The 23889-nt window shown below is 33.2% G+C and overlaps 1 protein-coding gene across 1 annotated transcript in view; it reads right to left on the reverse strand.

Moving 5' to 3' along the window:
* Nucleotides 1–7670: 7670 nt before the first annotated feature.
* The window catches only part of Ddc (aromatic-L-amino-acid decarboxylase), a 133459-nt gene continuing 117240 nt past the window's right edge, over nt 7671–23889 (reverse strand). Inside the window, exons 9-11 of the mRNA XM_089088545.1 lie at nt 23630–23838; nt 16046–16246; nt 7671–8991 (exon numbers count right to left, since the gene is read on the reverse strand). Of these exons, the coding sequence (XP_088944671.1) occupies nt 8818–8991; nt 16046–16246; nt 23630–23838 (584 nt within the window). The 3' untranslated portion in view covers nt 7671–8817. The remainder of the gene's footprint in view (nt 8992–16045; nt 16247–23629; nt 23839–23889) is intronic.

Below are 23889 nucleotides of genomic sequence, written 5' to 3' on the forward strand. Positions count from 1 at the left end.
CATAGTAAATATTGTTTTCCAATTTTACAATAGATATGGAACTCTAGACGAGAAAATTTGAGTTGTCGGTAATTTGGCTTTCAGCAGACCTTCTTATAGGCAATAAATTATGTTTATAATCAGGCTACCAGCTTCTTATTAAAGCAAGAGGGATCTTCGCTTATCAAAGCAAACTAAATCTAAAAAAAAAGTTTTTTTTAACTGAAAGTAAGGAGTGACATTAAAACTTAAAACGAACAGCAATTATTCCGTATATGAAAGAGGCTGTCCCCTCCTCAACGCCTCGATCTTTACGTTAAAGTTTGACTCTGTTTCACAACTTCATTTTGTAAAACAATAAAAAAAACTTTAGCGTAAAGAGCGATGCGTTGAGGAGGGGACAGCCCCTTTCATATACGGAGTAATTTCTGTTCGTTTAAAGATGTAATGTCGCTCCTTACTTTCAGTTAAAAAAAAAACTTGCTTATTTTTATTTAATTTCTGATAGTTCTTTAAACGATTTAAATAATAAATGTTCGTTTTAAGTTTTGATGTTGAAAAATTTTCAGTTGAAAACTTGTTTTTTTTTAACTTCTGATCGTTTTTTTTTTAAATAATGATTAGAGATCCGGCACCCGCTTCATAGCAATGTCCCTTCCCCCATGAAAAATTCTTCCATGGAAAGATCCTCCCACGTAACCCCCGGTCCCCCCCACTACCATAAGAAATTCCCCCTGAAAACGTCTGTATGCTTTCCAATAACCAATACTATATGTAAACATTGGGCAAAGTTCATAACTTGTAGCCCTTCCCCCGGGGACTGTGGGGGATTAAGTCATCCTCAAAGAGATGGTTATTATATTTTTTGACCATGCTGAACAAATGGCTATCTCAAAATTTTGATCACTGACTTTGGGAAAATATGAGCGTGGGAGGGGGCCTAGTTGCCCTCCATTTTTTTAGTCATTTAAAAACAGCACTAGAACTTTTATTTTCGTTGGAATGAGCCCTCCCACGATATTCTAGGACCACTGTGTCGATACGATCACCCCTGGAAAAAAAAACAACAAATAAACACGCATCCGTAATCTTTGTTCTGGCAAACAATACAATATTCCACATTTTTGCAGATAGGAGCTTGAAACCTCTACAGGGTTTTCTAATACGCTAAATCTGGTGGTGTAATTTTTATTAAGGTTCTATGAATTTTAGGGGGTGTTTCCCCCTTTTTTGAAAATAAGGCAAATTTTCTTAGGCGCGTAACTTTTGATGGGTGAGACTAAACTTGATGAAGCTTATATATTTGAAATCAGCATAAAATTTAGATTCTTTTGATGTATCTATTGGTATTAAACTTCCTTTTTTAGACTGTCGGTTACTATTGAGCCGGGTTGTTCCTTACTTACAGTTCGTTACCACGAACTGTTTGATAATTTTTCCGGATAGAGTTCAAGCAAAATAAAAGCATAAAATATTGTAGAAGTGAAAATGTGTATTGAACAAGAATAATAGCTCACCGTCCGTAACCAGTACTATATTTTGACGACAGTCCAGTTCATTTAAAAAAGAGGTTAAACAAAGAGGTTTATTTAGGTGCTACATAGTTCACATACTTTTTTAAAGTTTCGAATCAGGGTTTAGGGCATCTTAGAACCCCGTAAAACCTTCTCTTCTAGCTTTGTCAAGCACCAGAAATCTGAGTTTGAAAAGGAGGAAGCGATACTAGATCTTATATAACCTTATATCCAGTTATATACCTTATATCCCTTATACCTTATACCTTATATCCTTATATCTTATATGATCTTATATCCAGTCGCTATTTCAAAACACCCTGAACATATTATGGATGTGTTGGCAAATCCAAGATTTTTGAAAAGATGAGGGGATAGCTGGCTAAAATTTTGATGATATTTTCTAATAACACTGCGATTTACAGCGATTTGAAGCAAAAAGAGGTTGATTTCTATTCGCAGTATATTTGTTGATTCTTGTTGCTGTATTGATTGATTATCTAACAATAACTTTAACCCAGGTATTTCTAGAATGTGAAGATTCTAGCTATAGTTTGATTGTGATCTCAGGTCATATCAAACAGTTTATGGTAACGAACTGAAAGTAAGGAACAACCTTGCTCAATAGTAACCGACAGTCTAAAAAACGGAATTTTGATACCAATAGATACATCAAAAGAATCAGATTTTTATGCTGATTTTAAAGATGTAAGTTTCATCAAATTTAGTCTTACTCATGAAAAGTTACGCGAAAATTTGCCGAGAAAATTTGCCTTATTTTCGAAAAAGGGGTGAAACACCCCGTAGAAATCATAAACCTTAATAAAAATTACACCATCAGATTCACCGTATCAGTAGAGATTTCAAGCTCCTATCTGCGAAAATGTGGAATTTTGTATTTTTTGCCTGAAGAAAGATCACGGATGTGTGTTCATTTGTTTTTTTTTTCTTTTCCCGGGGGTGATCGTAACGACCCATTGGTCCTAAAATGTTGCAAGAGGGCTCATTGAAACGGAAATTAAAAGTTCTCGTGCCCTTTTTAAGTGCCCAAAAGTAATGGAGGGTAACTAGGCCCCCTCCCACGCTCATTTTTTTCCCAGAGTCACCCGATCAAAATTTTGAGAGAGCCATTTTGTTCAAAATGGTTGAAAAATATAATAACTATGCCTTTGAGGATGACTAATCCCCCACAGTCCCCAGGGGAAGGACTGCAAGTTGTTAACTTTGCCGATTGTTTACATATAGTATTGGTTATTGGGAATCATACAGACGTTTTTAGTAATTTCGTAAGAGCTCTTTATTCTAATTAACAGCCTTTGTGATTAAGGGGTCATTCTCAAAGAATTAGAACAAAATTTGAACGTTAGAGTAAAGAGCGAGGTATTGACTAGGAGGCAAACCCCCTAACTTACGTTAGAAAAATATACGAATATAGAAGTTCGTTATGTAAGTTAATTCGTAAGTCACGTATATTTATTACTAATAAAAACGTTAGTAAACAACATTAAACAACATTCGAGAAAGCCATTTAACAAAAAAAAAATTAATATGCAAATGTTATTTTAATTATTTATGTACGGTAAGCCAAAATCAAAACCTGCATTAATTCAAAAACGTTTAGAAACTAAATAAAAAAACAATTTTTTTTTTAACTGGAAGTAAGGAGCTACATTAAAGCTTTAAAAGAAGAGAAATTATTCCATATATGAAAGGGGCTGTCCCCTCCTCAACGCCTCGCTCTTTAACGCTAAAGTTTGACTCTGTCTCAAAACTTTATTTTTTAAAACAATAAAAAACTTTAGGGTAAAGAGCGAGGTGTTGAGGAGGGGACAGACCCTTTCATATACGGAATAATTTCTGTTTATTTTAAGTTTTAACGTCACTCCTTAATTTCAGTTAAAAAAAATTGTTTTTTTTTAATTCAATTATAATCAAAGAGTGAAATGATCATTGAGCGTTTCATTTTAATTACCTGGGATTTAATTCTTCCTTTGACATGATTAAATAAAAAAAAAACAATTTTTTTCAGCTGAAAGTAAGCAACACTAAACCTTAAAACGAACAGAAATTATAACCTATATGAAGGGGGGGGTTGCTCTTCCTCAACACTTTGCTCTTTACGCTAAAGTTTTTTAGTACTTAAAAAAATTTCTTGTTGTTCTAATAAAACGAACATAGTGTTTCAGGAGTCGTTCTTAAAGGAATTGGGACAGAATTCAAACTTTAGCTTAAATATCGAGGTGTTGAGGATGAGCAACCCCCTCATAGACTTTATAATTTCCGTTCGTTTTAAGTTTGAATGATGCTCCTTACTTTCAGTTGAAAAAACTTTTCTTTTTTATTTAATTTCTTATCATTTTTTAAATAATACCAGGAAATCTGGGTACACCTCAATTGAAAAATCCCTCCTCCCCACTTAATTAGTCTCTAGACAATTTAATCCTTGTGAAAATTTACCCCGGACAATTGAAATTTTCACACGTAAAATGGAGTCGGCAAAGAGAAAGCAAGACAAAAGACGAAATTCGTATAGGAATTCTGGCAAATTCCCCCAGTATAAAATTTCCCCTGAAAAATTCATTCCCTGGAATATTCCCTCCCATGAAAAATTATTCTTGTAGAAAATCCCACCAGCAGAAGATTCGCCACCCCCACGCAAAAAATGTACGTATACTTCCCAATAACAAATACTCTACGTAAACAATCTGCAAACTTAGTAACTTAAAGACCTGACCCCAGGGGTTTTGGGGGGCCAGGACATCTCCAAAGCCATACTTATTCGGCCTTTCAACTATGCTGAACAAAATGGCTATCTCAAAATTTTGATCGGAGGATTTTGAGAAAAAGGCGCGTGAGAGCATGGGGGCAACTCAAAAAAATTGAAGTGGCCTTCCTATTTTTTGATCACTTAAAAAGGGTTCCTTTTAATTCCTCTTTGAGAACTTTTAAAACTTTTAGTTCCTCTTTGAATGAGCCCTCTCTCGATATTTTAGGACTATTGGGTCTATACGATCACCCTCCCTGGAAAAAAATAAACAAAATCCCACATTTTGCAGATAGGAGCTCGAAACCTCTACAGTAGAGTTCTCTGATATGTTGAATCTGATAGTTTAATTTTCATTGAGATTCTATGACTTTTAGGGGGTGTCTCCTCGTTTTCTTACCAAATAAGGCACCTTTCCTCAGGTTTGTAACCTTTAATAGGTAAGACTAAACATAACGAAACTTATATATTTGAAATCAGCATAAAAACACGATTCTTTTTATATATTTATTGGTATCAAAATTTAGTTTTTTAGAGTTTCGGTTACTATTGAGCCGAATCACTCCTTACTTACAGTTCGTTACTACGAACTGTTTGATGAATAAGATAGCCAACACGAATCTTTTTTGTGTTCTGCCATCAGAAACTTGATTTAATGATGATAATACTGGTCTACGGGAAATATTTGATTATAAACTTTGCTTAAAAACTAGCTGGCTTCATATACAGCATAAGGTATTCAATCCATTATTTTGGAAGAGTTATCATTTTCAATGATATTTTGTTGTGCCCCTGACCCTACATATCAGTTCATTGTGCTTTTGTTCTTTTGTAAGTCACTCTAAGCTTGTTCCTTTTGTTTTCCCTTTTTCTGCGAGAATTGTTTTTCGTCTTGTATGAATAAGCTAGCTAATTAACACATTTGGCAGTGAATTTGACAGTGACTTATTCGCAAGTCCAGGCACCAAGCAGAGTGATTTGCATGGTTTTCATGCTGTTTGTTAATTAGTCATTCGTTTTGGGGTACTGTACAGTTATGGTCTTGGTCAAAATTGTTATGCTGATCAGAATTTTACAGGGACTTGTCCGCTTGGAAATACAGCGTCTTTTGTCTCCTGTTTTAGTTAGTTAATTTTTGCAATTTTAAGATAATAGTAAGTTTTTTACTGTTTACTGCGTCTATATCTTTTTCTTAGTCAGGATTCAGGTTCCTGGAAGTTTCGCCGTGATTTTTTGGCTAAAGGGGTATAGGAGATGAGATTTCCTGAGGTTTTTGGAGTACAAGTAAGAAATACCGGTTCGGTTGTGCCTGTGCCACCATATTAGCATGGCAGCATAACAATAGAATGTGTATCTGCATTGCTTCAGTCATTACCATGCTACTATAGAGACGTGGCCATCCACGAAATCTTTCCTCAACCTCGTAGATATCGCCCAGATCATACATCTTCGAAGAATCAAGGGTAATCACTGGATTGACTTTTTTACCAAGTAGACCCTCGTTTCAGGCACTTCAAAAGCTCCTTTCTGAATGCAGCTTGCCCAGTCCACTGTTCGCTGGTATGGCCACCTCCTTGGTCAGCCACATGACACACCAGCGATGGTCATTTTTAACTTCCAGCCCACCCTGCAGGGATGGAAACGCCCCTGAGGACGCCACCCTACTAGGTGGAAAGGCGAAACCAACGAACTCCTTGCCCAAGCTCACATCCCAGTGGAAGAAGCTGCAAGCCCGGCAAGCCATAGGTCTACTTGTCGCTCCTGGCCTCATCGTTCTCTATCTGGTCATGGCAAGAGCCGTAAATCAAATAAGTCAAGTTGTGTATGTGTGTTAGCCCTCCCTCAGCCTAGCTCTGAGCGTGGCGACTTGAAGTGGTGACTCAGTAACATCGTTTGAAGTAGATTCCAAGTTTGAGTTTTTCTCCGGAACGATTTCTGTAGGTTATAAGTAGATAATAGTATAAATCATAATTGATATAGGTTAATTCACAAAAGCAGTGGATTAAAAGTCACAGCATTACTGTTGCCCCCTCCAAACCCCTATAATGTGACTTTTGAATGTCTACTTTAGATATTTTAGCAGATTGTTTTATGCCATTACGTTACCGTGCCACATGGTCATTACGTCATCTTCCTCCGTACCACATGGTCCTAGGCCGTTTAAAAATACGTTTAAAAGTTAATTTTCATTATTAATACCTCATGGTTTGTTATATCATGGTTTGTTATTTCATAGTATGTACCCTTGCGTTAATATTCTCACTAGAATATATTTGATTTCAACTACTGTGATTGATAGTATTTTTATAGGATATTTGTGACAAGCTGGCGACAAAATGCCAGTCACTAATATCCAATGAAAAATGAAGTTGATTTACAAGACTATCTAGTGAAGATTATCACACATACCCACTGAAAAGGCAAATTATACGAACATTTACTATGCGTCCAGTCCTAATTGAAATATCTTAATAAACATTAGCAAATGCATTTTGAGTTCTAGAGGTTTTTCAGCTAAACAAAGCTATTGACTTACAAAAGCATATAGGAAACAGTGAAATTCATAGGTTGTTTTAAATCCATGAAAGTAGTAATTTAAATTTGGCGCTTAAACCCACAAGCCTGAAACACTTTCTACTAGAAGCTTGGATTCATCTTCAAAGAAGAGCCAATTTTCACTAGCTCATAAGTATCGACTTGGCACACTTATCCTAGTCGCACAGATTAATGGAAAACTATTTTTTGTAATTATTTTAATTCAATTATTTTTTTAATTCTTGAAATGACCTATGCAGCGACAACAAAATTCAATTCTCTCGAAAAGCATTGTGTCACTGGAAGTGGACTTAATTTCATATTTAAAAGTGTAACAATAGTAATTTTTACAAGTTTTTATACTTTTCTTAAAATGGCAGTTTCTGCTCGAATACGAAACCCCAAAACTTGGAAGTGCTCCATCTTCCCCTATGTAAATTCGGATATATGAAGTAAACTGAGAGCTTAAATTTAACTCTGTATAGGTCTTTGATTTGAAAAATATGTGCCTCTTTCCAGACTGAAATACTTTTCTTTCGCAGATCCGAAACTCTCTAGGTTAGAAACAACTTTTAAAATGTACGTCTGATTGTTAGACTAATATCATTTTTTCTGAAAGACATTGACAGCAAAAAATTTTATTTTTGTGTTACGAATATATGTCAAATTGGTTAATCTCAAGAAACAAAATGAAGTAAAGTTACAAAGAAAACACACCATTAATTATATATTTTACCAATAATCTGGTGAAACGATTTTTTAGTATATCAAAAAATGTATAAATTAAAAGAAAACATAACAAAAAGATGATACGAAAAAAAAAAGACGAAGCGCCATACCTTTTTGTTGTAAACGTTTATCAGAATCACGCGGAAACGACCGTTTAAAAGAGATTTATTTTATAGGTAAAACATAATATCAAGCGAAACATCAAACGTCATTAATATAACCTGCCTTACTAAGAATGTATCCTTGCCTACTAAGAGAGAGAGAGAGAGAGAGAGAGAGAGAGAGAGAGAGAGAGAGAGAGAGAGAGAGAGAGAGAGACAGAGAAAGACAGAGAAAGAGAGAGAGGGAGAGAGAGAGAGAGAGAGAGAGAGAGAGAGAGAGAGAGAGAGAGAGAGAGAGAGAGAGAGAGATAGAAGGGGGAGAGAGAGGAAAGGAAAGAGACACAGAGACAAAGAGAGACAGACAGAGAAAAGAAGGGAGAGAGAAACAGAGATAGGGGGAAACAAATAGAGAGAGGAGAGAGAGAGAAAGAGAAAAACCAAGACAGAGACAAATGGATTGAGAGAGAGAGAGAGAAAGAGGAGAGAAAGGGGGAAATAAAACTGAAAGAGCCTCTCTCTATCTATGAAGCTCATCGGCTATGATTTGGGGATTAATAATTTTAATCTTTCTTCAATAATATATCGCCCATTTACTTGATTCGTTATTGAAAAATTTATTTTACACAAAATTTACCGGTCAATTGGCACAGAAAAGATAAATTATTAAATTCTACCATGTACTAATCTTAGGTAAGAAGTTTAATACTAAACTCCCCTCTAGATATCAAAACGATACTTCCATAGCATTTAAAATCCAAGCCTCTTCCAATCTTTTTTGTAAATAACAGCTTAATTTTAATAGCAATTTAGAATGAAACTACGATGGATTCTCGCCAAATAACATGAATAAGTAGAAATTTCTGGCAGAATCCTTAGAAAAAATTTTACAAGGCAGAATTAACTAAAAAACTGTTTAGGTCTTAACTGTAAAAAACCAACTAAAAACCGATTTAAGATTTGTTTTATTCTAATTCTAACTATGATTTATACGGTTATCAATGAGTATATCATCTATGATGGATATCAATGAATCAGACTCGTGAGCTTTGATAATTGTATATCACTAAAATAGAGACCATTTTCTATTCCTTCAATTGCAGTGACAAGGTAATACATTCACCTATCTGCCATTTTTTATTCTTACAGAAATATGTCTTCCAATCAATCTCTCTCTATCCCTCTTTACCCCGAAATCCTAAACACACTCTTTTATTTCATTCCAAGCGAATTCCACGTGTTCTATTTCCGTAAGTCTTGAACATACGGCGAAACGAATGACATAAATTCCTCTCAAAACAGATGGCACTAAATGTATCTTCTTCCTTTCATTTATTCTTTTCAGTAGCTCCTGTGATAGCTCGTTGTCTCCCTGTAAGCAAAATTTTGCTTTTATTCAAGATTAAAACTTTTTCTCAAGAATTTATTAAATATTATTTTGGTCCTTATGTGTTATATAATACACATTCGAGAACTTGTACCGCGAACATGAGACAATACCCGTTTTTCATGGTGTTTATAACAGGCAATTAGCTTCAGCTCGGTGGAAAACTTCATTATAGCTACATATTAATTAAATATTTAGTTGGTATTTTGGTTTGGTTAGGCTAGTTTAGGTTACGTATTTAATATAATGCGCTCTGAGTGGCCCTCTTCCATAATTCTTTGATTTTGTTTTCATTATTTTGTTACTAAAATATTGTATTTTTATCATATTTTGTTCTATTTCATTAGCATTGACCAAACTTCGCTTCTCGAGTGTGTATTATATAACACTTAAGTACATTATTTTCAACAATATGACTATTGATAAGTTTTGTAAGTTAAATTGTCAACTATTAAGTTAAAACACTATAATAGCTATTGACCAAAAATAACAAACTGCTTTTGAATATTTCTTCAATCAACAAAAAAACAAAAATAATTTGCCTTTTTTCTCTATTTTTTTTTTTTTGCCAAAAAGTAATCTTAAAGTTTAATATTCTTAGCATTTATATATTAGAGCTGGAAGGAGCTTACTCAATTTTCACGATACTTCAAAACTATGAGAGGCTTTTATTTAATTTTGAATCCCAGGACTGGCGGACAAAAATATGTTTGTTGGTCAGCTCAGTGCAAAAATAAATATTTGACCAATAGTATTTTTGATATTTAAAAATCTGAAAATTATTCAAGTCCAAAAGAAACTGCAGCTTCTACAAGGTAAAATATTTTAATCTATCCAAAAATTTAATTCTTGGCGAAAATGAAACAAAATTAGTTTTATACTTAATGACAAATTAATAATGTTATTAAGAAGATTGTTTTTCCACAGAGAATCCCCTTTAAACAGCGAAGTGGGCACAGTGTATTATTTTCTTTCTGATCAAGGCCTTTCGTAGAGAAGGAGTTTTAAACAATTCAAGAGGAGCTCATTCAATTAGAAGTTGAATGTTTCTAGTGTTTTTTTTTAAGAGTCAAAACTGATTGGAGGGCTATCAGATCCTCTCTACCTCTTCATATACCCAAACACATCCAATAAAAAATTTGAAGATATTAATTTTATTCAGCATAGTTGAAAGGTCCAGTGATTATGTCTTTGGGAGTTTCAACCCCCACCTCAGAGCCCTCTTGGCAAGGGTTGTAAGTTCTGCAATTCGTCCATTGTTTAAATATAGCCGAAGGGCATTCAGGCGAACTTTTAGTTGCTGTTGTTTTTCTCTCTCACTGTTTCTTTTTTGTTCAGCTGCAGATACAAACTAGGCTTTCTAACGCTAGGTTTTCTAGACTTTCAGAAAATATTTTTTCTTTTGTTCTATAAGTTACTGGTACACAACAATTAGAGTTACTTAGCTGGCAGATTGTATTGTCTATGTGAATATAATCTGGTTTAAAATATGCTAGTCAAGAGAGATCACTTGTACTTTCTAAGAGAGGTGAGAGAAAGCCATGTTGACCATTTTGGGGTTCTATTCGGTTAAGAAAAATTTATATAGACATATTTTTGGACGAAAGCATGAGTAAGACATGGGTAAAGTTTCCACTCCTTCCAAAAATTTTCTTGGTCGGAAAAATACTGCCTCATCTCAACAATAGTTATGTCATTCAATAGGACTGTCCTGGCTAAGTGGTTGGCTTACTGGGTTGGGAATCCTTTGTACGAGGGGCATGGGTTTAATTCCAGACGTGGCCGGTTATTTGACTTGGGACAAGGGTCCCACTCTGTATCAGACAAGGTCTGACTCTGTAAGCTCAGCCAGAGTCGACCCACCTTTAAATGGGTACCTGGAGAAATCTGGGGGAGGTAAGCAGGAAGGGTCTGCGAAAGCACAGGATGGCTGGGTCACCAGAATTACACTTCCTGGTTGAAGGGCTTTGAAATGGAGATCAGCACCGCTGGGTTGGACCTTGAGGGTCTAGTGCTGTCATAATTACTTTACTTACATTCAATAGGACTAACATCCCTAAGTTATTCTCAGAAAATCCCAGACAGATAGAAAAATTCTCCGAGCATTACAGTTCTCCTTTATTTTAACGGTTTTTTTTTATCCTTTACGTTTTATTGTTACTTCCAGATTATACAAGCAACTTACTTAAAATTTGCATATCAAATTTGTTACAAAACATCCATGATTTGCATGTTGCCCTGATAATCAGGAAAGACGCTTACGCAGAACCATTAGACTAGCTTGCCACATTGAAACCTCTGCATGCATGAATAAAAAACAATTTGGAGTAAACTGTTGTTATTTTTTATTCAAAATGATTGGTTGACTTACATCCAATTCCATCATCTGATGTTCAAGATGACATATAATCAATAATTTGCATGCCACAGTTTCAGCAAAGATCTTTTTAGTTTCTGGGTCCCCCTACTAATAAAGAAGTTAGATCCTTGTCACCCTAAGATTGATCTGAAAGTCTTATAATCTGGAAAAGATGAAGATCAATTTAAAGAAATTTTTAGTTTATATTTAATATTATTTAATTTGTACATTTACATTTTTATAGCTCCTATATTTGGGGGAAAAGCATTATACATAAATTAAATGATATAATTGATTTAATAATATTTCTATAATATCAATAGCATTCTGCCAACAAAGTTGTATTGTGTAAAGTTCTGCGATTTAATTGAAAAATTTGAAGATCTGAAAAGAATCAAAACCAAATAAAAGGATTAGTTATTATTTTTTATTAAAATCTTAATATAATTTACCATTTCAAGTCTTATTTAAACTTCTGTATTTCTTGGTAAAATACAAATAATCATATACTAAGATTGGTGCAAATATCGCAAGCTCCATTTTTAACATAATAATCGTTTAAAAGCAGAGATAAAATATTGAAAATGAGTTGAAGTTCTACTAGCGATAAGAAAAAACTTCAAACCATTTTATTTTTAATTTATCTATGCAGCCTTGTCTATGTAGCCTTACTAATCAATAATACCGAAATGGCTTTGATGTATTTTCATGTACATTTGAAAACCATGCAATTGTTGTTGATTTTGTTGATGCTGTTGATTTTGTGGATAAGTTTGACACAAATCTTGAGATAAAAAGAAAACAAACTTATAATTTACTTAGCGCACATTATTTTCGATTCGAAGTCAACTGCAGATAAAATGTAAGCCTATTTTGTAGATTTTCTTGTTATTGATTTTTTTTTGTTTCACCACTCTCAAAGTAATTTTAAACGGGTCCACGCCAGTTTAAATATTTGGTTGATAAATCCCAAAAAAGTGTATCGTAACGGTCAGTTTCAGAAAATGGACCGCGAAGCCGCAAATTCTAACCATGAGTTTAGTAGAATTTTGACTTTTTCTAAAAATGAACAAAAAATTCTTTACTTTTCTTAATCTGTTTCTTTCTTTTTTTTCAGAAATCCGTATCTTAGATAGAATGTAGCATGACTTTTAAAGATACGCTGGAATTCCGACTATGGGTATTGCAGAGCCCAGGGTGTTGTGGAAATCCCGGCTATGGGTGCGATTGAAACAGGGGTACCTAACCGATAGAAACAGGGTTCTCATGGAATGACGGGGGCGTATCTTCGCAAAGTAAACATTCTTTCGGCTATAGATTTAGCCATGAGGAACATGGAGCGCCCCTAGGATGGAATATCAATATTAAACAACTCGATTTGAAAGTCTAGATGGTCCAGAAGTACTATTTGTGTCAGTGTGGGTGGGTCAATTCCATCTTTTAGTAAGTAGCTACACATTAAAGTAATCAATGACTTTTCAGACAAACCTACATAGGGTAAAGAATTGCTTTCCAGGTACATGTTGGGTAATATAATATTTATGGAAATACTGTAACTATCTTAACCTAGGTGAATAAAATTTTATAAAACTTTAGGGAAAATGCTCGGGTTAATTCCTGAAATTTCCATTTATAGTTTTCAACTTCTTCCACTGAAATATTAAAGAAACTGGATTCCAAAAGCAACTGTTTACCCAAGGCTACTATGCAGTAACAAAACTCAATATAGCTGGATAAAATGGGCAAAATATTGTCAATAAGTTCCAAAACTCTGTTCTAAATCCGTAATTCCTCAACACTACCTCTAGCTGCTTTTAGGCATAAGGGAAAGCTTAACTGCTGAAAGATTAATAATAGTTTATCTCAACATGCTTTAGCTCGTTGAACCCGGAGACACCATTAATAATTTATCTCCTAAGATTCTGTATTAATTCCTTAATGGAAAAATCAACTCTCAAGCAATTATTCAATCTTACTAAAGTCCAATACAGATAAAAAGATCGTAGGATAAAAGAGAGCATATCCCTGCTCATAAGGGTAAAAAGAATCAAATAATTAGAAAAAGAAAATGCAGTGACTAAAAAAAGAAATTCCTTAGATACAACTGAAACTAGTTTAGAAAAGCCTTGTCTGAATAGCAATTTTCTGCCTATTCAGGTTTGTCTAAGAATGAATCTGTCACCCTACTAAATTTTTAGCTATCTGCTAAAAATTTAGATTAGCCCAGATTTATTAAGTAGCACAAGTGAGTATGAAGGTGACTATGAGCGTGTATGAGCTTGAGTGTGTATGACCTTAAGTACGAGTGTGAGTTTGAGCAACTTAGCCAATAAAAGAGTGACAAACAGTATGACCAACACTAAGGGTATAAATACACATAGGACAAATCTCCCGAATTGACCGAGTCAGTTCTATCACATTAAAAATCTTGTATTTTAAAATTCAAACTGACATAAACAGCGCCTCTGGAGTAGTTTGGGTTATCATGTTAAGTATTTACTTTCTTGATATTTGATCTTCTGCTTACAGACATAAATGTTTTTCTATTTAGTGTATTTCATGTTTAAATTTCTAAACCTATAGCTCATTTATGAAAATGTACGTTTTCATTCTGTCTAAAAGTGAGTCTGTGCAAAAATAAATTAAGAGCTGACCCAGAGAAGTAAGACATTTTGTCCCCCAAAATCAAATTCTATGACTGACTCTTTAAATTTCAGGCTTGTCGGTCCGGTTTCTAAGACTGGTGGATCAAGGGCCAGTATTTTAGACACCATGTACACAGGTTTATGTACTAAGATTTTAATTATTGTAAGCTTATTTATTATAAATATTATAGCATTTATGTATTTTGTATCAACAAGCAGCCTGCTAAACGCCGAATGTATAAACAATGCCAACTCTGATGAGGATGAATTTAATCCCATCAAGTTAAAATACATCACAACAAAATGCCACCTGAACAAAGATTTGACTTTTAAGAGGTTCTCATAAAGAATTATCTTGGGCTATTATTGACGAAAAAAAATTTGCAACGAGTTTACCTTTGACAATTTTCAGTCCCTTTTGCAGGAGGTTTCTGTAGTCAAATTTAATTAAAAAAACAAGTTTTTTCAACTCAAAGTAAGGAGCAACATTAAAACTTAAAATAAACAGAAATTATTATGTATATGTTAGGAAACACCCCATCGTCAATACCTTGCTCTTAACGCTAAAGTTCGAATTTTGTACCAATTCCTTAAGAATAACTGTTGAATCACAAAGGACGTTTAATTAGAATGAAAAGCTTTTTTTAAAAGTACTTAAGAAAACTTCAGCGTAAAGAGTGAGGTATTGACGAGGACGCAATCCCCCTCATATTCGTAATAATTTCTGTTCGTTTTAAGTTTTAATGCTGCTCCTTACTTTCAGTTGAAAAAACTTGTTTTTTAATTAATTTCTGATCGTTTTTTAAGCAATGCTGGGAAATCCGGCTCCCCCTACACAGAAATTCCCTTCCCTAATGAAAAATTCATCAATTGAAGGATCCTCCCACGTAACCCCCCTCTAACAGAAAAATTCCCCCTGAAAACGTCTGTATACTTCCCATAGCCAACACTACATGTAAACAACGGGCAAAGTTCACAACTTCCAGCCCTTCCCCCGGGGACTGTGAGTGGTTAACTCATCCTCAAAGACATAGTTACTAGATTTTTCGACTACTCTGAAAAAATGGCTATATCAAATTTTGATTGGGTGACTTTGGGGGAAAATGAGCGTTGGAGGGAGGGGGGCTAGCTTACCTACAATACCTTTAGTCACTTAAAAAGGGCACTAGAATTTTATTTTTATATCCGATCAAATCAGCCCTCTCTCAATTTTCTACGATCACTAATTCGATATGATCACCCCTAGGGAAAAACACAACAACAACAACAAAACAAGAACAAATAAACACGCATCCGTGATCTTTCTTCTGGCAAAAAAAAATCCACATTTTTATACATAGGAGCTTGAAACCACTATATTAGGGTTGTCTGGTATGCTGAATCTGATTATGTGATTTTCATTTGATCTTTTGGGGGTGTTTCCTTCCTTTTTCAAAAAGTTCGCAAATTTTTTCAGGCTCCTAACTTTGGATGCATACCATTAAATTTGATGAATATTACGTATTTTGAATACGAATAAAAATTCGATTCTTTTTATGTAACTATTTTTGTGAAGAGTCTGCTTCTTAGAGTTTCGGTTACTATTGAGGGCACCTCGCTTCTTACTTACAGTTCGTTACCACGAACTCCTTGATAAATTACCAAAAGAGATGTTTCGAAAGCGACTTGGAAAGGGCGGGATTCTTGCTCATAAGGGCACCTCAAAAATCAGAAAATTATATGATATTGTACTGGGAAATATGGAATATATACAAAATTCTTATTTTAGGAGAAGGTTTCGGGCCTCAGGAAAAATATTCCTAACCTGTGGAAGGTCTGTATTCCAGCAATGTATATATGAATACATGTATATTTTTACATATATCTAGGAGTAAGTTTATTTAATAAACCAATTATGACTAAATTGTTTTATTAAAAAGTGAATTTATTTATAATTTTCCGAACCGTATATCCAAACAAAAATTAAGATATCTGATTAAGTTTATTCATTTGAATTTTATTTGAATGAAGGTATTTAAAAAATAAAATAAATTACCTTAAGTCTAAAGCACACCAATCCAAGTTGTGGCTGTACTGGTGTTTCAAATCTCTCATCAGAATGAACTAAATCTGAAAAAGCTTTTGCCAAGTGGCATTGCTTTCTAATATGCTTTCTCAGTCCTTCTGCGCCATAAATTCTTAGTACAAACCAAAGTTTTAGAGATCGAAACCTTCTTCCTAAGGGTATTTGCCAATGCTTGAAAAGAACAAAAACATGGTTTTTAGATTTGTACATATTTCCGATACGACTAACAAATAACCGCTGTAGCTCCTACAAATTTGAGAACATTTCACGTTTCATTAATTTAAAAAGTTCTTTTTTCCGAATTTTCGGTAGATTCGTACAATTTAATTGTCTAGGCATCGAACAAACATATGCTTATTATAAAATTATGCGACTTAAAAGTAATATAAAGTAAATTATCGAAACACATCTCAAGGTGAAGCAAGGGGTAGCTTCACGTTACCCATAATGAATTTGTTTCTTAAAAAAATCAAATATTTGAATGGGTGTTTCAAAACACGATTTTGTTGTAAAAAACCTCGGTTTCAGTTTTTATCTTTTTAACAATGTAAATAACAAATCGTAAAACAACCGTACTGGTTAATTGGAAAATCTAAATCTCACTTAAAAATAATCCAAAACATAAAATAAAAATAAAACAATAACACTTAAAATAAAATATATAGAAAATAAAACATATTATAATATATTATAATATAATATATTATAATATAAAATTATATTATAATAAAATATATATTACATTATAATAAAATTATATTATAATATTATAATATATATTATAATATAAAAATATATTATAAAATAAAATATAAAATATAATATAAACATAAAATAGATAAAAATAAAACATCTCAAGTGGCGAACTTCATTAAACTATTACTCATGATAAAAAAAAAGCTAAAGTCCTTAGGAACTTGTTGTCAAAATGCATTCACAAACAGAACTATTTTTGTCATAAAAATCTCTTTTAATTTTGTATTTATTGTATGAATATTAAAGAGTATAACAAATTCTTCCTCGTAATAACAGCAACACATCACTTATGGACGATTCAAAACAGCTAGCCAGATAAAACACACCTCAAGTTGCAACAGAAGAAAGCTTCATTAGAATCATCAGTATCAAAAGACTAATAATCCCCCAGAATTACTTTAACAATGCGCTTACAAAAAGAATCATCCTTGGTGGCTACCAAACAACCTTATAAAGCCTTTTTTTAAAAGTCATTTTTTAAGTCACATTTTTTAAAGCCATTTTTCGATAAGAAACAACCCATAATACTAACCGAATGAAATACCTTCAAGTTGCAAATAGAACTGGTTTCAATAAAATGACCATTATCAAAATATTTATTCTCCCTGGGGCTTCGTTTTTAGACTACACCTATAAGTACAGGCATTCTCGGTGAAACAAACCTTAGTTGATTTTTCAGTACAACGAACATGTTATGGAGTCGAACAGCTTTATTCCTTAATATAAAAGCTTCATCAGAGTTTAGGTGCTGCCATCTGCCCTCCCTTTTTATTTCAACTAAAGTATGAATACCCCCCCCCCCCAAATGATTCAACAACAAATTACCTATTGAAGACCAATGAGATCAATATTTTTCACAATTCCTTGAAGGCAAATGCAAAAGCAAGTGCTTCGGATTTGGTTTAAACAAACAATTTTCGTTTTAAATGTCTATGAAGGCGATGGATAACAATTGCAAGTGCAAATTTGATAACAATTGTAAATGCAAAATTGCAAATTTGTGTTTTAAATGTCTTCGAAGGCAATCGAGAACAGTTGCAAATGCAAATTTGATAGCAAATGCACAGTTGCAAATTTTCGTTTTAAATGTCTTCAATGGCAATCGATAACAGTTGCAAATGAAAATTTGATAACAATTGTAAATGCACAATTGCAAATGTTTTGTTTTAAATGTTTTCTAAGGCAATCGATTACAGTTGCAAATGCAAATTTGTTAACAACTGCAAATGAACAGTTGCAAATTTGTGTTTTAAATGTCTTCGAAGGCAATCGATAACATTTGCCAATGCAAATTTGATAACAATTGCAAATGCACAATTGCAAATTTTTGTTTTAAATGTCTTTGAAGGCAATCGATAACACTTGCAAATGCAAATTTGATAACAACTGCAAATGCAGAATTGCAAATGTTTGTTTTAAATGTTTTCGAAGGCAATCGATAACAGTTGCAAATGCAAATTTGTTAACAACTGCAAATGAACAATTGCAAATTTTTGATTTAAATGTCTTCAAAGGCAATCGATAACAGTTGCAAATGAAAATTTGATAACAATTGTAAATGCACAATTGCAAATGTTTGTTTTAAATGTTTTCTAAGGCGATCGATTACAGTTGCAAATACAAATTTGTTAACAACTGCAAATGCACAATTGCAAATTTGTGTTTTAAATGTCTTTGAAGGCAATCGATAACATTTGCAAATGCAAATTTGATAACAATTGCAAATGCACAGTTGCAAATTTTTGTTTTAAATGTCTTCGATGGCAATCGATAACAGTTGCAAATGAAAATTTGATAACAATTGTAAATGCACAATTGCAAATGTTTGTTTTAAATGTTTTCGAAGGCGATCGATTACAGTTACAAATGCAAATTTGTTAACAACTGCAAATGAACAGTTGCAAATTTGTGTTTTAAATGTCTTCGAAGGCAATCGATAACATTTGCGAATGCAAATTTGATAACAATTGCAAATGCACAATTGCAAATTTTTGTTTTAAATGTTTTTAAAGGCAATCGATTACAGTTGCAAATGCAAATTTGTTAACAACTGCAAATGCAGAATTGCAAATGTTTGTTTTAAATGTTTTCGAAGGCAATCGATAAAATTTACAAATGCAAATTTGATAACAATTGCAAATGCACAATTGCAAATTTTTGTTTTAAATGTTTTCGAAGGCAATCGATGGCAGTTGCAAACGCAAATTTGATAACAATTGCAAATGTTTGTTTTAAATGTTTTCGAAGGCAATCGATAACAGTTACAAATGCAAATTTGTTAACAACTGCAAATGCACAGTTGCAAATTTGTGTTTTAAATGTCTTTGAAGGCAATCGATAACACTTGCGAATGCAAATTTGATAACAATTGCAAATGCACAATTGCAAATTTTTGTTTTAAATGTTTTCGAAGGCAATCGATAACAGTTGCAAATGCAAATTTGTTAACAACTGCAAATGCACAATTGCAAATTTTTGATTTAAATGTCTTCAAAGGCAATCGATAACAGTTGCAAATGCAAATTTGATAACAATTGCAAATGCACAACTTTTGTTTCAAATGTCTTCGAAGGCAATCCCTAACAGTTGCAAATGCAAATTTGATAGCAATTGCAAATGCACAAGTGCAAATGTTTGTTTTGAATGTTTTCGAAGGCAATCGATAACAGTTGCAAATGCAAATTTGTTAACAACTGCAAATGCACAATTGCAAATTTGTGTTTTAAATGTTTTTGAAGGCAATCGATAACATTTGCAAATGTAAATTTTATAACAATTGCAAATGCACAATTGCAAATTTTTGTTTTAAATGTTTTCGAAGGCAATCGATAACAGTTGCAGATGCAAATTTGTTAACAACTGCAAATGCAACATTACAAATTTTCGTTTTAAATGTCTTCGAAGGCAATCGATGACAGTTGCAAATACAAATTTGTTAACACCTGCAAATGCACAATTGCAAATTTGTGTTTTAAATGTCTTTGAAGACAATCGATAACAGTTGCAAATGCAAATGTGATAACAATTGCAAATGCACAATTGCAAATTTTTGTTTTAAATGTCTTTGAAAGCAATCGATAACAGCTGCAAATGCAAATTTGATAACAATTGCAAATGCACAATGTCAAATTTTTGTTTTAAATGTTTCCGAAGGCAATCGGTAACAGTTGCAAATACAAATTTGTTAACAACTGCAAATGAAGAATTGCAAATTTTCGTTTTAAATGTCTTCGAAGGCAATCGATAACAATTGCGAATGCAAATTTGATAACAATTGCAAATGCACAATTGCAAATTTTTGTTTTAAATGTCTTCGAAGGCAATAGATAACAAGCAGCTACATTTACGCCACTCAAAAATAACATTAGAAAGCTACTGTGTAAAGAGTGGGGAGCAAGTGGAGGACAGTATCCCTCATATGTGCTGGACACTCTCTACTCATCCTTTGTTTTAATTTCCAGCTTTAATTTCAGATTTTTGTATTTCAATATTGTCAAAGACCAACTATTGTTAGTTTTCAGTAACAGTTAGTCCATTTTGGGATTTTCTGAAAGCCACAGATAATAATTAGAAAATTGTTTTTTCAAATTTGCTGAGTTTCTTTTTCATCTCCCCAATTGGTCTCAAAATGGTTTACTTATGAAACAATAAATTGATTGCTGATGCTATTCTTAGTGTTGATGATCCGGCCTTTTACCTGTGTAGCAACATGATCGACCCCCCTGAATGGGTGTTCTTTTTTGAATTGTTTGTAGTCGGTGTTATGTATTTACGTGTATCGTGACTTTTTACTGTTTGTCTCTCTTTCTCTAATCGATTGTTTTGCTTCACGTCTTGATGAGTATTTAAAAAAAAAAATTAATTTTAAAATTTTTAAAAATTTTAAAGCGATATTCAGTATGGTAAAAGATTTTTAAGATCCCACTTAAGTATGACAAGTTGAGAAAAAACTTTAAGCAGAAGAAAAAACGAGGATATTTTGAGGTAGTGAAAAAGCAAAATTCTCAGCGCAAAGATAGAAAAATAATAAAAGATCTTCAAAGCAACCTCTAAAATAAACAAAAAAAACTTGTAAAATAAACCACCACAAAAACGATAGTGGTTGCAACGGTAAAAGGCCTGTTTTTGCGGTCTTTTATACTTTTTCTATCTTGTACTGAGGACAGCTGAGTGGAGGTCCTGGCTGAAATATTTGCATAAATTTTTGCTTTTTCAGTGGCTGGAAATATCCTCGTTTTTTCTTCTGTTTAAAATTTTTTCCAAACTTGTTCAGCATGGTTCGTTACTAAATGTCACAAAATAAATTAAACTAATTCTTGAATTGAAAGCCTACTCTATCATAAGAGTTTTAAAAATTACAAATGAAATGTGACATATCTGAAGCTGCTGTACCTTATAAAAACACCCATTTTAGTACTAGCATTGGTTGAAAAATGGTTTTTGGACTTAAATGGGCAGCCAAGGAGCTAGCTAGCCTTTTTCCTTAAAAAAAAAAATAGTGGACAATTTAGAAATCGTTAACTTATTTACAAAACTCATCCTAAATAGATACGATAGAGCATAAATTAAAATGTAGTATGTCTTTGTCTATAATAATAAGTATTATTATAATAATAACTTATTTTGGTTCTTGTGTATTATTCAGAACACACACAAAATTTTGCTCAGTTTGATCTAAGTAAAACCGGTTTGTTTGTCGGTAATCGGTTATAATTAGCTTAGTCTTAGTCATAAAAACTATGATGCAGGTATATTTTAACTTAATATTTAATATGTAGAGGTGGTTAGGTTAAGTATTTAATATTATGCGTTCTGGGCGGCATGTTTTCCATATTCTTTGTTGTGGTTTCCATAATTTTATTACTAAAGTCTTATATTTTCATCATAATTGGTATATTTCATTATGATTAACCTATATTATCTTCTTGAGTGTGTTATGGATAATACACAAGCACCTTTATTTTTACTTATTATACTAAACAGTAAAAAACTACGCTTTCCATAACAACCATAGATACCCCTGGAGCATAACTCACAATCCTTGCCCCCGGCTTCTGGGAGTTGTGGAAGTTTTTGTTATCTGATTTTTGAATATATTTAAAAAAAATGGCTATCTCAAAATTTTGATCGGTTGTATTTGGGGAAAAGAGAGGGGGAAGGGGTAGATGCCGTCCGATCACTTTTGACTCTTAAGAAAGGAACTAGAACTTTCCATTTTCAATTAAATGAGTTCCCTCTGAAGTTTATACAATCACACTTTCCATAACAACTATATATGCCCCTAAGACATAACTTATGATATTAGCCTCCGGGCTCTGGGGGGTTGTGGCAACCCCTAGAATTTATGTCATCTGATCTTTGAACTATTTTTAACAAAATGGCTATCTCAAAAGTTTTATTAGATGTGTTTGGGGAAATAGGGCATGGAGGGGGGGCTAGTTGCCCTCCGATCTCTTTTGACTCTTAAAAAGTGAACGAGAACCTTCAATTTCCAATCAAGTGAACCCCGTCTGAAGTTTATATGAGTACCCCTTCCATAAGAATCATATATGGCCCTAGGGTAAAACTTACAACGCCCGGGCTCGGCGGAGTTGTGTCGACTTCAGAGTTTTTAGTATCTGATCTTTGGACTATTTTTAACAAAATTTAATCTCAAAATTTGTATCTGATACATTTGAAGAACAAATGGCGTGGGGGGGGGCTAGTTGTCCTCTGATCAATTTTGACTCTTAAAAAGAGCATTAGAACTTCCAATTTCCAATTGAAAGACTACCCTCCGAAGTTTATACGACCACCCCTTCCATATGAAGTGCCTCTGGAAAAAAAATAATAATAAAAAGTTGGAGCTTTTTGGTCTTTACTTTAGGTAACGCTTTAACATTGCCTCTGGCTAATTTAATAAATCTCTATTCAATTTAAATAGCTTTTCTAAATCCCAGATAAACACTACACAAAATTTTCATATCTGTTATTTCATGAATATCCGCATAAAATAAATACAAGCCGCTTAGGCATACTAAGACAAACTGAACCTATTCAATGGCAAATATTCAACACTGAAAATAATTCGTTAATTAAAAATACAACACTTAAGACGACAATGGGATAATTAAGAATGACAAGACAAATACAAAAAAAACAGTAAAAAATGAGAGTAGTAAAAATAAAAAAGACAAATAAAACAGCATATAGATAAAGACACCAGCAACAGAATGACTAACAAGGTAGTAAAAAAGACAAACAAACAACATTTTAAATTTGGCAATTAACAATAAAGAAATTGACAAAAATTAAAAAAAAACTATAATAACGACTCTGCAGCTAGCTTGACTTGGCTTTGGTATGCCACTAGCTATGAAAAAAAAAAAATCACGAACATTATCTACATCAGCGATTTTCTTTTTTTTACTATAATTAAACTGCTAAATACTTGTTTATTAAGGAAGTTTAAAATGTGGAGATTCTTTCATTGTTAGGCTAACCACCTGAAAGTTAATTAGCCTTACTTAGCCTTTCAAGATTTTCCCAGCGTAACCTTGGCCTTCTTCGTGCATATTCGATCCCATTCTTGAAAAAAGCCTGATTAATTATTACTTACGGAGAAATTCCAGCTTTAACCCTATGACGTCTATGGACCATGTTCGTCTTCTACTAGGTTGCATATACCGCTGCAACCGTGAAAAAAAATTCTTCGGATAACATTCGGAAATCGTTCTCACTAGGTAGTAGGATGAACAATATAACCAAAATATAAAAACACTTGTAGTTAATATGTCGTTGTTTATTCATGATACTTACTCTGTAGTCAAGCGTTTTGCTTTGTTTGTCATGCCTCAGATAAACGGGGTCAATATTGAAAGCATCAACTAAGTCCTTTGAATTTCTGAGCCAAAGAGCAGAACAATCAAAATGCACCATCAGCCATTTATGGGGATTGAAATTGAAAGAGTCGGCAAAGTTTATTCCATTTAGATGGTGTCTATATTCAGGACATATGAACGCTGACCCTAAAAAGTTTAGAAGTTTCTTCAGTAATTTAATTTTATAGCCTTTAAATA

The sequence above is a fragment of the Artemia sp. Qi Xiang Cuo genome, chromosome 4 (genome assembly GCF_049724085.1).
Source record: "Artemia sp. Qi Xiang Cuo chromosome 4, ASM4972408v1, whole genome shotgun sequence".
NCBI lineage: Eukaryota > Metazoa > Arthropoda > Branchiopoda > Anostraca > Artemiidae > Artemia > Artemia sp. Qi Xiang Cuo.